Source organism: Brachionichthys hirsutus, chromosome 23 (genome assembly GCF_040956055.1).
Source record: "Brachionichthys hirsutus isolate HB-005 chromosome 23, CSIRO-AGI_Bhir_v1, whole genome shotgun sequence".
Lineage (NCBI taxonomy): Eukaryota > Metazoa > Chordata > Actinopteri > Lophiiformes > Brachionichthyidae > Brachionichthys > Brachionichthys hirsutus.
The window spans coordinates 3,540,543-3,554,849 of NC_090919.1; the positions used below are offsets into that span (position 1 = coordinate 3,540,543).

Consider the following 14,307-nt stretch of genomic DNA (forward strand, 5'->3'; position numbering starts at 1 on the left):
ACAGCAGCAGGCCTGGGAAACCGGGCGACTGATACGAGAGCGAAGCAGATGAGGTAAAGGCGACGGGGAGAAACGAGCACGATCTAGACGAACCTATCACAGCGAGAGTGCATGCATCCTGCGTGTGTGTGTGTGTGTGTGTGCGCGCGCACTGCTTGAGGTGTGAGAATGCAGAAGCTACGATCAGGTCAGTAACTCTATCCCCATGTGAAGCCTCAGCAGGAACTGAGCTCCAGATTCCACCGAGTCAATATCGACACACACACACACACACACACACACACACACACACGCACCGTCTCACAAGTCCAGCCAAACAAAGAATATTTAATTCATTTGCACGTCAATCATAAGAGACCCACGTTTCCTCTCCAGGCCGACTGAAGTTCTTCTCACAGAGATTACGCAGCCGGAGACGAGCTCCAACCTTCTGCTGGAAAGATGAGTCAACTGTAATCCACCAGACCCCCCCCCATTATGAGAAGAAAGCCTAGGGGGGGGTCACATAGGTTTTATTTTTAGCTCCGTAGTTATCCAAGACAAACATTTCAGTAACTTTCAGCTTCAGATTTGACGCCAAACTGAAGGCCGACTATAACAATCCAATATTATTAAATCCCTCCTTCGAGGCCCAGATTTAACTTATCTCCCGTTTATCAGACGCTAATAAGAAGAGATCAAATATTCAACAAGGTTTTTTTCCCATAAATCTAAAGCGCAACGATTCACAGAACGAGGGCCGACGAATGAAGGGATGACAGACCAAAGTTCAGAGTCAGAAATAATTTAGTGAGACAAACAATTCCACATGTACATAACTTAATCCGTCATTATTCTCTCGTTGCATTTTTATGAAAGTTTTTTCTTAGCCCTTCCACAACAGGCCAGAAACACTTCCCACGAGGCCCGTCGTGGTTTTTTGCAGCCGTGTGTGTGTGTGTGTGTGTGTGTGTGTGATTTCTGCACGACACGTTCAACGTTGCCGACTGGGATCCGGACGGCAACAGAGCTCATCGTTCCCAGGCTGTCGTGAACGCCTTTGAGAGTTTAAGGAGTATAAAGTTAGTGTATTTAGATCCTCTTCTCACACTCCTGGTTCCTTCCCCCCCCTGAGGCTGCAGGTAGGGAGGTGGAGGAGCATCCATCAGCCTGGCTCGGGGAGGGGGGGGGGCTCTGTCTGGGCTCGCCGTGAGGGCTGGAGGGCAGGCGCGGAGCCGTTTCTCATCAACTAAATCCGCGGCGTGGACGGAAGAGGGTAAAAACGGAGCTGCCAAAAAGGAGCGGGTGTAAAATGCATCCATTGTCTTACGTCTCAAGTATCTGGCTCTACCTCTCGAATGCGAAGCTGGGGTGTCGATGGAGATGAGTCATCGTTTCTGACAGCCCTCCTGCGGTGGAAAAGCCAAAACGCCTCCATCTTAAAAAAAAAAACCTCTACAAATGGAGCTCGATTTCTTTGCATTCCTTCGTTCGAGTGTGTGAGCTGGTGTTGCCTCGGATGAGCAGATGGGGGGGGGGGGGGGGTTCAGTTGAAGAGGATGGAGTCGGGGTCTCTGTTGGTTATGTGCGCCATGTGCTTCAAAATGTCTTTTTTAGTAATGATTCCCAGCAGCCTCCTGGAAACACAGAGGAAGAAGAGAAGAAGAAGTCACGACTCGTTTCGTCACGGGACATCAAAGAAGTAATGGAAAGCAAAGAGGAGGAGGAGGAGGAGGAGGAGGGCACAATGGATCGCCCCAGAGGTCGAGAACTCGAGGCACGAAAGGATGAGTCGTGGCCCCGTCACCACGGTTACGTGTGAGAGCAAGGCCTCGTTGCTCCGTTAACTCATCCAGTTCAGATTCGTTTTCGTTCGGATGCTTCGATGGGAAGCAGCAGCCGGATGCACGAGAACTGTCGACGTGGAGCCGAAGTAAGGGACGCCCGTTGACAGGTCGATGTCCTCGCCTTGAGATGCGGTGTGAGTTACAGTCAGTGCACATATTGCCTAAAGGTGCGCGTGGAAACCGTCCACGTCGGCTTCCAACGGGCGACACGTGTTGAAGCGACGGACCTGAGCGGGGAAAAGGTTCTCAGGAGAAGCTACGTCGCTAAACGTCTGCGGGCTACGGCTGAGCCTTCGTTTGAACGAAAACACGGACCGGATCCATTCTCGCCGTTTTTGTCGAGGGCAGATTGGGGTCGTGCGCCTTCGCCGTAGCGCGCCGCCGCTTCCAACGGCCGATGATGTAACGGCGATGCGTCCATGCATGATTTAAATGCTGCCAGATATTAAAAGTTAAAAAAAGCACGCTCGATATTTTTGATCCACTTTGAATTCCAGCCATCATGAAAACTTCTGGGATCATTTTCTTCAATCGGACTTTTGTTTTGACACGTCCTGTAAAATGATAAAAGTCGCAGATTCTTTGAACAACCTCTTTGTTGACTCGACATTTATTTGGTTATTTGGGGGGGGGGGGGGGGGGGAATTGTTGGCTGAACAAAGACAGGAAATCTGAAGTTATCGGTTCCGCTCTCTGGAAATGAAAAATTAGCCGTTTGGGATATTTTCTGACCGTAAAAAAAGGAAATGATTAATCGATTAAATCGGTCAAAATTGTTTTTTGCGGAAGGAAGGAAATAATTATTATAATTCATGCAAGAAGATCGTATCAAAATAAGTTTGGTCTGAAACGCAGGAAGTCCATCTCCAAGCGTTTGTCTCTCAGATGCTTGGAGAACAGAGAGGACACCCCCCCCCCCCCCCCCCATCAATGAGCAGGAGACGCAGCTTCCCATAAATCATGTCCTGAACTCAGGGACCACTTTGAAACAGCAGATTTCATTTTCTACAAGCTACACAAGGCATAACAAATAGGAGGAATACTAGGACAAAGTATATATATATACACACACACGTATATTTAAGGAGTAAAACACCGGTCGTTGTCTCACCCGTTGTGCGTGACCAGACACTGGCGTAGCCCCAGCTTCCTGAATATGTCCACCGTGATGTCCATGGGCGTGCGGTCGGTGACCGTGAAGGGGCTCAGGTCCACGATGCCCCGGAGGCGGAGGAGCGGCGGCCCGTCGGGAGGCGCCGCCGGAGCGTGCTCGGTAAAGGCCACCTGGGAAGCGGTGACGACGCCCTCCTGACGCTTTCTGGCGTTGTCTGGAAGGAGACGGGGAGACGGGGGGGGGGACGGGACATTAGGACACGTATCGACGCCCCTGGCTGGCGTCCGTCCCTCTTCCCACCTATCGAGATCAGCAGGTCTCTTTTGAACACGAAGCCCACCAGCCTCTGGGACTCCTGGGAGACGACCACGGGGAAGCCGCTGTAGTGGGTGCTCCCCACCAAGGCCTGCGGGGGGGGGGGGGGGGGGGTTGGGACAACAACAACAACAACAACACCGCGCCGTTAGTCTCCCCGGGCCTCGATCGGGGTCGGGATCATCGTGCTCCCAGTACCTCCACCTCCCCCACAGTCATGCCCTCTTGCGTGAGAACCGCCAGGGCGGGGTCGGACCTCCTGGGCCTCATCACGTCCACGGCGAGGCTGCTGTGCTCAAACTCCTCCTTGGGCTCCAGGAACGGGTATCCGTTCAGCCTGATGTGAGCCTCGTAGATTCCCTCTCTCCCGAAGGCGTCTGCCACCCATTTGCTGGTCATGGCCGCCGCCATGAGCGGGACGATGTACTCCAGCCCGCCGGTCAGCTCGAACATGATGACGACCAGCGACACGGTCATGCGGGTCACGCCTCCTGAGGCGAGACAGCACGGGGGGGGGGGACGGGGGGGGACGCCATGTCACGAATTGTCTTTAGGCGACGGATCATCGTCTCAGCTTTAAGTGAACAGCGCCGGGAGATGGGGGGGTGAAAGGTCGGAAAGGCGTCCCCGCCGCCGTTTTTAACGAAGGGAAACACCATGGGGGGGGGGGCTTATCTTTTGTGCCTCTCTTATTGGCTTGCGAGGTAGAAGTTGAAAGCTGTGTGTGTGTGTGTGTGTGTGTGTGCGCTTGAAAACATGTGCTTGTAAAGTTGAAGACGGAGAAGTAGAAGCTGAAAAGCTGCGTGTTTCGGAGAACAATAAACTCCTGCTCGCCGGCCTAATGGAGTGTTATCCATTTTAGAGGCCGTCCGCCGCTCGGTGATTACGTGCACCGAGAAGGAGCCTCGCAGATGTGCAGCTCTGCACAGCAGGAATGTAGGAATAACGTGAAACAGCTGTCGTCTCGGAGACGGAGGTTACCGAGGGGAACCGGGGATGGACGGAAAAGATTTTCCACCTGGAGATCCGCGAGTCGACTCTCAGCGCGGTTTCTGTAGCGTTCATCAACCGAAACACGACGAGTTCCAAACCGCACGCCGCCGCACGCCTCCGCACGCCTCCGCACGCCTCCGCACGCCTCCGCACGCCTCCGCACGCCTCCGCACGCCTCTCACCTAAACACGCGGCGGCGCCGACCATGGCGTAGAGTCCCGGGGTGATGCAGTCGGCCCCGGGCGAGCACCAGCCTTTGAAGATGAACCAGTCGTGGTTGTAGTAGGCCAGCTGCTCCATGCCCACGCCCAGCAGCCTGCCGGCGATGGCGCCGACCGCCATGCTGGGGATGAAGAGGCCAGAGGGGACCTGTGTGGGACGGAGAGACAGTGAAGAGGGTGGGGGACAGGGCGGACGGGGGCCGGGCGGACGGGGGCCGGGCAGACGGGGCTTTCGCGTTAACTTCAGGGATTCCGTAATAAAAGAGCTACGGCCTCGCCTGCAGAATAGCCGCCCCGCACCCCTCCCCCTTTAATAAACTCGCAGTCCTCACAAAGTGTAACTGAATCGTGCAGGGAGCCACATGGCAGTGAGTCACGCCGTCATCAGTGAGGGCGTCGTCAACGCCTCCCCCCCCCCCCCCGAAACAAGACTCCAGACAATCAGTTACACTTCATCTAAGCTCCCAAAATTGGACAGTATGAGCAATTTCAGTTGTGGGGGGGACAACGACGACGATGCCGGTTCCAGACATATGAGACGCATGAGCTCAGAGCAAAGGCTGGGGGGGGGGAGGGGGGGGGGCGACGACACCTCGTTGAGGTCGGACTGTAAAAGAGTGGCGACATGTTTGCGCCGCAGATGAAAGTTCCTTCCTCCAATCTGAGCCTTTTTTTTTTCCGGTTTTGGTTTTTCGGACCCGCGTTCCTGTCCCCGTCCCTGTCCCCGTCCCCATGCGTGCATCAGAACCAACCTTCATGCCGAACGTAACCACGGTGACCATCATCTTGAAGACCAAGGCCAGGGCCAGCTGCCACAGAGCGGTGTACAGGCCTTCTCCCGCCGGACGGTCGCCCAGACTGTTGCCTGCAGCCGTCCCCGACGCGTTGGACGGCTGAAGAGCCGGAGACGGACAGAACGAGAGGACGTCAAAGACGAGAGAAAGGACCGACGGGAGGGGGGGGGGGAGGTGGGAGGAGCCAAACCTGCTTGTAGCCGCAGAGTTGAGAAGAGTCGAGCAGAGAGCAGTCGTTGAACAGCTCGGAGATGAGCTCGGCGCCGCTCATCCTGGTGTAGCTGTTTGGGTAGGCGACCAACGCGGTCAACGCCGTCACCACCAGAACCTCGGCGACGGGGTAGCGGCCCCAGACGGGTCGATTTCCCTGTCCAGGGACAGAGGGCGATCAATAGATAGCGACCAATAGATCCAGAGGGCGCGGGATGAAAGAGCCCCGCGTCTCGGACTCACGTCTCCGGCACCAGGCGATGTTGGCTCTGATGAACAGCGCCCCCCACAGGCCTCCGAAGATCCCCAGCAGGATGAAGGGGGCCAGCTCCACCATGTGCCAGGGGGCGTGGAACTCCACGTAGAAGAGCACCAGGCGGCTGTTCCCGAACGGGTTGATGGAGCGCAGGGTGAAGGCGGCGACCAGGGCGGCGAAGAACGAGCGCCAGAGGGTCTTCAGAGGGAAGTAGTAGCTCACCTGAGGGGAGCAGAGAAACCATCGGCGGAGCACAAACGGGTTTCCACCTCATACAAGAGCGAAAGAATTAAAACAACAACTCGCCTCCTCTAGACTGAACAGGACGCCTCCGATGGGAGCGCCGAAGGCCACGGACACCCCGACCGCCGCCGCCGCCGACAACACCTGCACACGACAGAAAGATCGAAAGCCGTTGGGGTCATTTGGGAACAAATGATTAAAACAAGTGTTGTTTTAATCAGTCGACAAACAACAAAGAGACATTTCAGAGCCCACCTCTCGCCATTTGGCCTCATTCTTGCGGTACTTGGTGAACAGGTGACACAGAATATTAGCGCAGCAGCAGGCCACGTGAACCAGCGGGCCCTCCTTCCCGAGGCTGAGCCCAGAGGAGACGGCGAGAACCAGGGTGACGGTCTTAATGATCAGGGTCCACTTCCCCAGGTAGCCGCGGATGATGAAGCCGCTGAGGATGGTTTTAATCTGAGGGGAAGGGGGGGTACGGGGTCAGTTTGTGTCCGGGGGGGGCGGGATACGCCTGAGAGGGAACCAGCCAAGAGGCACGACGCGTATCAACAGTGATGTGAGAGGAACGGTTCTGCATATTTGTCTTTCAAATAAGCAGTTAATCTCCGTCTGCGGAGGCTGACCGGAGCCTGACCCCTGACCTTCGGGAGGTTCTGGATACTGGTTCCGCAAAAATTAAAAAAATACTTTTTTTTCCCCCCACTTAAAACATTTCGGTCTAAACCACTTTGGATATTTTGCTACTTTATTTGCAGCGCAAGTTTCACCTCGGGTATCCCTGAACCGCACGCGTACGGCGCGAAGGCCCTGACCAGCGTGACGGCCAGCAACGAGAAGAGCAGCGCCCAGAAGATGTACATCAGGTAGCCGACGGCGTACGAAGACGCACCCTGCGGGAACACGCGCAGAGAGAGAGAGCGAATTTAAGATCAAAACAAGAACAAATAAAGCCAATTAAGCCTTTAAAAATGCCGTGGAGTCAACTGGTGCTGTTACCGCTTATGAACACTAGATGGCACCAACCACATATAAATCCAGCACCGACTGACACTTCTGTGCTCTCGGGAGTCGGTGAGTAAAGGAGTGTGTGACTGCACATTAAAAAGCTTGCTCGATTGCCCGTGTTTCTCTTGCCTCTGCCGTCCCCGTTATGAGCTCGCCCCAGCTCTGCCACTGGGGACAGCGGTCCCTCTCCTGAAACGTCATCTCGTTGGACGACCAGCAGCAGTGCTCGTGGTTGAACCAGAAGCCGACGAGGCAGACGCCGTCCTTCATGTCCGTCAGCCAGTGGGCGGCGATGTCGATGCCGCCGGCGAGCGCGCCTGAGAAGGAGAAGGACGAACTGAAGCGCACGCGCGTGGGAACCCCGGACCCTGCGATTATGGGATGGCAATACCGGCCATGAGTCCCACGAGGAGCATGAGCAGCCACCCCGAGAAGGCGTCGCTGACGCTGTGCAGCAGCGCGACGGTCGACTGACCGCGCTTCTTGGTGATCTGGAAGAAGCGGGTTCACAGAGAGGAGTAAAACTTTATACGCTGCTGGACGATTTATTTTTAAAATCAATTAATTAACCTCGAATCTCAAAAAAAAAAGGTCCTACCTCTCGATGTCTGTCGCGGTCCTTGCTCTTCTCCCTGACCCAGTCGATGGTGTTGAAGTCTTCGTAGGTGCCCAATCCGGGCACCGCGTCCTCCAGCGGGTCCACGGGTTTAGCGGGACCGGCCCCGTTCATTCCGGACGTCCGGCCGTTGCTGTACCCCTCGTAGGCTCCTGGGAGGGGGGGGGGGGTGAGAAGCACATTAACTTCCTCAGACATTTCAGCTCACACTTGTCTGAATCCGGCCGATTTCACCACTTCAAAGCCCCCCCCCCCCCCCAGGAAAGGAAAGACGACACAACCGCACACAAACCTCACAAACCTTTATTCTCTCAGAGACACCAGAGTTTGCGGCGTTAACCCGAGCTACAGTCTCCGACAATGACCAGAAAGCGCCGCCAACCAGCTCCGGACGGAAACAGGAAGTGAGACCGGAAGTCAAGCATCTTCCGATTGGAGCCACGCGTAAAGCCGCCGACCACAAACGGGAAACGAGGCCATACGGGACCCCAAGAAGTCGCGTCAGCGCCAATAAAAATAAATGTGTCGTCATTTAAATATCAAGTAAATATTAAGTAACAAAAAAAAAAAAAAAAAACTATGAATGTGATGTGTTTCTGGTGTGTGTGAGGAAAGGAGCGTAGAAAGAGGAGCGGATGGGGAGGGATGTAGCGTGCAAACATAACATTCCCTTACTTCTATAAAAAACCATAACATGAAGAGGGGGGGGGGGGGGGGGGGGTGCCGGTGTCCAAACAAGCAGCGTTGTTGTTGCACCTGCGCTGGCCGGTTAGACTGGTTTCAAAAGGCGTGTGGAGGATGTGATTACTGTCCTCTGCACGCCGTTTAGAAATTACACGGCGCAGCTCCGTGGCCCCGGGCCGTCTACATCAGGTTTAGGGTCATGGATCGGACCCCCCCCCCCTCCCACCCTCTTCAGTTCATGGGAGACGGGCACAAAGAGGTGGGGACATTTGTCGGTGATTGATCACTATGAAAACAATTCTGTGAAAACCTATTCCTCGCTGTGGTCAGATTGTCTCCCCCCCCCCCCCCAGCTCAAAACACACAACCTGATGCAGACAGCCTTTGTAACCCCCCCCCCCCCCGCCCCAGACATGCGTGGAAAAACAAAAGTCAGACACCGCTGGACAGACGTTGAGTTTTGACATCTATTTCTCTCGTGGCTGCAGAAGAAGAGCTTGAAGCTCATGACTCGGTGGACGGCAGGTCCTAAATGCCCTTTAATTATTCAACGCAATCACGTGGGTGTCGAAGGGGACATGATTAAATTGAGGTCATTTACTGTTCGTAAGGTCTCGGCACGTAACGAGCAGAAAGGTCGCGACGCGTCGAGCGCAGGGTCGGGGTGTCGGGATACGAGAGAACATTCTCCAGAGAAAGCCGGTTTAAGAAAATACAACGACGAGTTGCAGCGGCTGCGCCTAGCATAGCGTTGCTTCAGAGACTAGCGGGACGTCCAACTCACACACACAAACACACACACAGTCCCCAGTGAACCTTCGACCGCTCACGTCTGGTCGCCATGGGAGCCGTTGCCTCCTGCGACCCTCCGTGACGCTTTGGGACCGTAGGAACGCCCTTAACGTCGGAACTGTAACTTATATTTAATGCGTTGGAAGGAAAGTGAGTGAAGAAGCACTGTGCGAATGCGACGCCGCAAAAAGAGCTTTACAGAAATGGTCCACGGAGGTTGAGAAGACGAGATGAAAGAAAGAACATGAATAGACAGGATGTCCCCCCCATTGAGGTTCAGCGGGACAGAAACAAAAATGCGGAGCAAAGTGAGACGTTGACACTCAAAGTTGTGGCGTCTCATTGGAAAATGATACACAAATGAAACGACTCGATGTTCCAAGATTACACGAGTTACACTCTGGATTACTGATCAACCTGATCAAAGCAGCGTATTCTTTGCACCAAAGCCCCGCCCTGCCCCGCCCTTCACCGCCCTTCACCGCTAACCCGTCTCCGTTCTCTCGTCCGCCTGCCCTGATTTCCCGTTTCGCACGTCAACCGTGAAGTAAACTTTGTTCTACACACGCCGTTGGACTCACTCTACCCGAAGCTGTGACTCATCGCACCCCCCCCCCCACCCCCCCCAATCAATCATTACGTGCTGTTAAGAATCCTGACTAAGAAAGTCCACATGAGCAGCGGACAGGCTGTACCGTAATTAAAACACGAGAATCGAGCCTTTAAACTGGCCGTTCTTTTTTTTTTTTTTTTTTGGCTCGACAAAAAACGCGTACAAGATGTCCGATTTCATTCCTAAACTTCCTGCACAATCTTAAAAACTGAGACCCAAGGCTTGCCAGGCTTTTTTTTTCTCATCCTATCACCTCTTTTCTGTCTGTTCTTCAAAAAGACATATCGGCCGGCAGCAGCCCAAGTTGAGCGGGGGGGGGGGGGGACAGGCAAGCGCCGCGTTTGTCTCCCTGAGATAACAGGCATCAAAGGGAACGGTGGTCCTTTCGCTGATAACCACACGACACACGCTCCGTTCCGTCTCATCCCCACAGCTCAACGGTTTCATTTCAAAAATGAGATCGTTCGCGTCTGGAACGTCCAACGCGTCCCCCCCCCGGGACGCAGGCTCGGCAACGAAGTTCAGGTGTACGCTAACGAGCATTTAAAGAACCGAGCCGTTGCCTCAAGAGGAAAGGCAAAGCAGGAAGTGGGTTCTGGTGATGACAGAAGAAGAGAAAAACGGCCGACAGCCGTAAACCGCTTTGACTTTCATTTGTGCCCTCTCCACAGATACAGCCTTCATTAGTCGTCCCGATCGCTCGTGACGCTTCGTAACGAACTGCCTCCCATTTCCTTCAATGACACATAAACACACACACACACACACACATAAACACACACACACACAGTTTATAATTAGCCTCGCAGCTCCAGTTTTGCCAGTTTTCGCGGTTTCTCCTCGGACTGGATCCCGACAGAAATGTATTATTTCTCTCGCCAGGATTTTCTTTCATAAACCACCATGTAATTTAAAAAACACACACACACGCGCGCGCGCACACACACACACACACACACACACACACACACACACACGCGGTTGTCATTTTAGAAGCGAGGTTGCAGTTCCTCACTCCGAGAAGCAGCTGACCGAGTGGAAACACGATTCAAGCCAACAGAAGCTGCGTTCATCGCCGGTGGTTTTCACCGGTGGTGGGGGGGGGGGGGGTGTTGTTGGTGATGTCACGGTGATGTCACGGCGACACCAAGCAGCCCCCCCCCCCCGGGGCCTCCTGAAAGGCAGGACTAAACGATGCGATGACATAAAGCAAAGCAGTCGTCAGTTTCACCGCGCGCCGATCGTTTCGTTTTGCTGTACAAATAGCGAATTTGTGAAACAGCGGTGACATCATCGGTAACTAGGAAGAACTACTACGCAACGGCGGAAACACGATAACGCCGTTTAACAGGCATCGTTACGTTCTGGTGTGGAATCGTCGTACAAGAATAAGGCGAGTCAAGCGCATACGCTTTTCTGTGTGTGCAAGAGAGAGAGAGCGAGAGAGAGAGAGACCATGTAGTCATTGATTATCCAGACACATGACTCCAACGCACTAGAAACACATGACTAGTTCACCAGAATTTAATGTCCGATAACATTTTCGTGCACAGAAAGCCTGCAGCCGGGCCCCACCTGAGCTGAGAGGGGGGACGTCCTCCAAGCTGGAAAAGTCCAGTGTGGCCCCCGAAATGTCCACCATATCGTCATCGTCATCATCTTCACTTGGATGATGAAGACCCTCGAAGCTCCCCGCGCTGTAGCCGGGGTTCTCCATCATTTTAAATCCTGTTCACAAAGACAAAAGAAGATTTTGTCACACACACACACACAAACACACAAACACACACACACAAAAAAAAAACAACCAGAAGCGTCAGCTTCTACAAGTCAACCTGACACCGGCATCACCTCTGCTCGTCCAGAACCGAGACATTGTCTCCAGAAGACACTGTCCTGTACTGAACCCTAACGTGAGGCTGGCCGGGACATCCACGCAGCCGGTCCCATCACCGCTTCCATCGGATACACGTCCGATTTCAAGGAAGGGGTTTTTTTTTTCCGTGATCGTTTCCGCATTTCTTTTCTTGCTATGACTCTGCGGTTGGGACGGCGAGCCGCCGTAGCGAGGAGGACGGGGCGGGGGACGAGACAAAATGAGCAGATCGTTGCCCTAGCTTGTTGCTCGTTGCTTGTTACGGAATATTAGCAGCTGCGCTAACTTTAGTAGGACGCTACCGCGGCTAGCATACTTTCTGTGCGCTGTTTTGCAAACAAAGGCAGCTGCTGACTGGAGACTTACCGAAGACAACAGACGGTCCTTCCCCAGCGAAGAAGTCTTGTGACTCTGGATTGGCCCCCCCGCCGCCGCCTCCGCCGCCGCCGCCGCGCTTATGTCAACACAGCAGCCGATGCAAACTTAAATCGCTGCAGTAGCTGCTCCATAAAAAAAGACTGCGTCATTGTCCGGCCCCATAAACGACATGTTTAAAACAAAGAAGATGTTTTAAAATATGTAATAGTATACTAATATGTCCACTACAGTCCCAAACAATAAGATAATGTCATCTAATATTATCCCGACTGTTTGTTTGGGTTTTTTTTTGGCCAATTAAAACTGAAAGGCGTCAAGCTAGCGCAACAGAAGCTACAATTAGCTCCAACTTCCTCTAAGGCTAATATAATGCTGCCTTTGAAAATCCTATCTGAATTTATCACTTTTTTTCCAATGATTTTATAGCGATATAAATAATTATTTTTATTTTCCATCGGAGTGATATTTATATCTGTAGGCAGTATGTGACGTTAAATCGTTTTTTAATTTTGTAAAAAATAAATTATGCCGATTTAATTTGAAAGGTAGAAGCACCACGCTTCCGGTTTGACTAACCTTATCGCGGTTGCCTTAACACGATTACATATTTAAAGGCAGGAAAATCAAACGAGGGAAGAGCTGTCGATGCTTCTCTAACTGGGTCAATGGAGCGGTTCGACTAGTCGGTCATCGATACCCCATTCAGAGAAACACACATTTCATGAGATCCATAATTATGCTTATATATTACATTAATGTTCCATTGCATTAATACGTGAAGCATATTTTACTTTACATTTTTGCTAAATGCATTTGATATTAATTTAGAGCATGAAGAACAGATGCGGAAATAAATTATTTGTGCTCTTCTTTTTTTTTATGTCAGCATGACCCGAATGGAAAAGAAAGAAATTAAAAACGAGTTGAACAAGGACACCTTGTGGTCATTTGTAAAAAAAAAGAAATACTCTTCAAATACATTCAGGGCCTACAAGAGAGTATTTCTACACCTTTGTATTGAGGTCTGAGGACTTTTATTACCACTCTTTTCGAATAGCATCAGTAATTGTGCTTTTTTATTCTTAGAAGGCCTTGTGATATTCTGATTTATGTCTTTATTCACTATTACCTCCCATCTTCCCTCTCTCCATTCCACCCAACATAAACATTCCTTCACCGTGCCTCCCATGGCGTTCCTCCTTTTATTGAAGGCCTGTTTCTCTTCACTGCCTCTTTTTCCTCTCTTTATAAAGTCACTCATTCAAGCACATTTTTTTAGGTCGATTTCCTCCAACATTTTACACTCATTCTTGCATTTCTTTGCACCTAAAGTCTCGATTACTCTGTTCTTCAATCTGGGTCAGACAGAAGAATGCACTCCCCTCCTTTCCCCAAAAACCCGTTCCTCTACTTTTATAACAGCTGCTTTCCCAATTTTCACAGACAGCTCTGCCTCCTCGAGGTCAAACATGCACACCTCGATCCTGATTCTATTTTCATTTTTCATTATTAGCTCCATCTTTAAAAGAGCTCTGATCTCCATTCAATGTAATTTTAATTAGAAAAACCTGCATAATTTAATTTAAAATAAAATGCAGCTGCTCCCCTTTATCCCTGGAGGACTTTATGAAATTATTCTAAATTGTGATGTATGAGAAAACGCCTCAGTCAACTTAAAACGATTACACGTTTAATTTAAGTAGCTCTGAAATTGTAGATCTATCGCAGAGTACTTATATACAACTACTGCATATGAAAATGATGGATCCGTCTTTCACGAGGCCCTCGAGTTAACAACTGCAGCAACATTTGATTTAAAAGGAGGGAAAGATGACAAACCTTGCTGCTTAATTCAGTCTCCTCAGTCTCTCGCTTCCAAGCCTTTGTTTGAGGCCCTCGATGAATCTCTGGGCCGATCAGACGACCGTTAAACACTTTAAAGAGCTAAATGTATCGCCACCCTAACAGCACATTAGTGGCACAACCACCAGCTTCCCTTTAATAACTCCCCACCAGCGATTTCCAGCTCCCTGCAGAGCTGCTAAGTTACTCCAGCCGTGTTACTCCACTCAAACACAACACAAAATGAAGAATGACACTTGCTTACTGGTCCAACATGCAACTTCCTTTCCTTTTTTTTTTTTTTTTTCAAAGAAAATGGACGTTACAGTACATGAATACACGCAATATGTAAAATAAAAAATAAAAAACAGAACAGAACAAGCACATTTGAACATAATGTGCTAAGAACTGTTTGGTATTAAAACAGCAGGAACATCTGGCAACAAATAAGAACATAGCAAAGCCATGTGTACAAGTGTCATTTTGAATAAACTTCAACCTGCAGGTTTTCTGCTTTTTATTA

At 51.4% G+C, this 14,307-nt stretch overlaps 1 protein-coding gene across 1 annotated transcript; it reads right to left on the reverse strand.

The window, feature by feature from the left end:
- Positions 1–526: 526 nt before the first annotated feature.
- On the reverse strand, positions 527–11,564 carry clcn5b (chloride channel, voltage-sensitive 5b). The gene is given in 17 exon segments (XM_068755621.1): positions 527–1,616; positions 2,938–3,154; positions 3,241–3,346; positions 3,454–3,746; positions 4,431–4,617; positions 5,222–5,362; positions 5,454–5,612; positions 5,614–5,630; positions 5,717–5,951; positions 6,036–6,116; positions 6,228–6,434; positions 6,746–6,868; positions 7,113–7,300; positions 7,375–7,474; positions 7,582–7,751; positions 11,264–11,416; positions 11,540–11,564. Coding segments are annotated over 17 exon segments (2,493 nt in total). The 3' UTR covers positions 527–1,525.
- Positions 11,565–14,307: the final 2,743 nt, after the last annotated feature.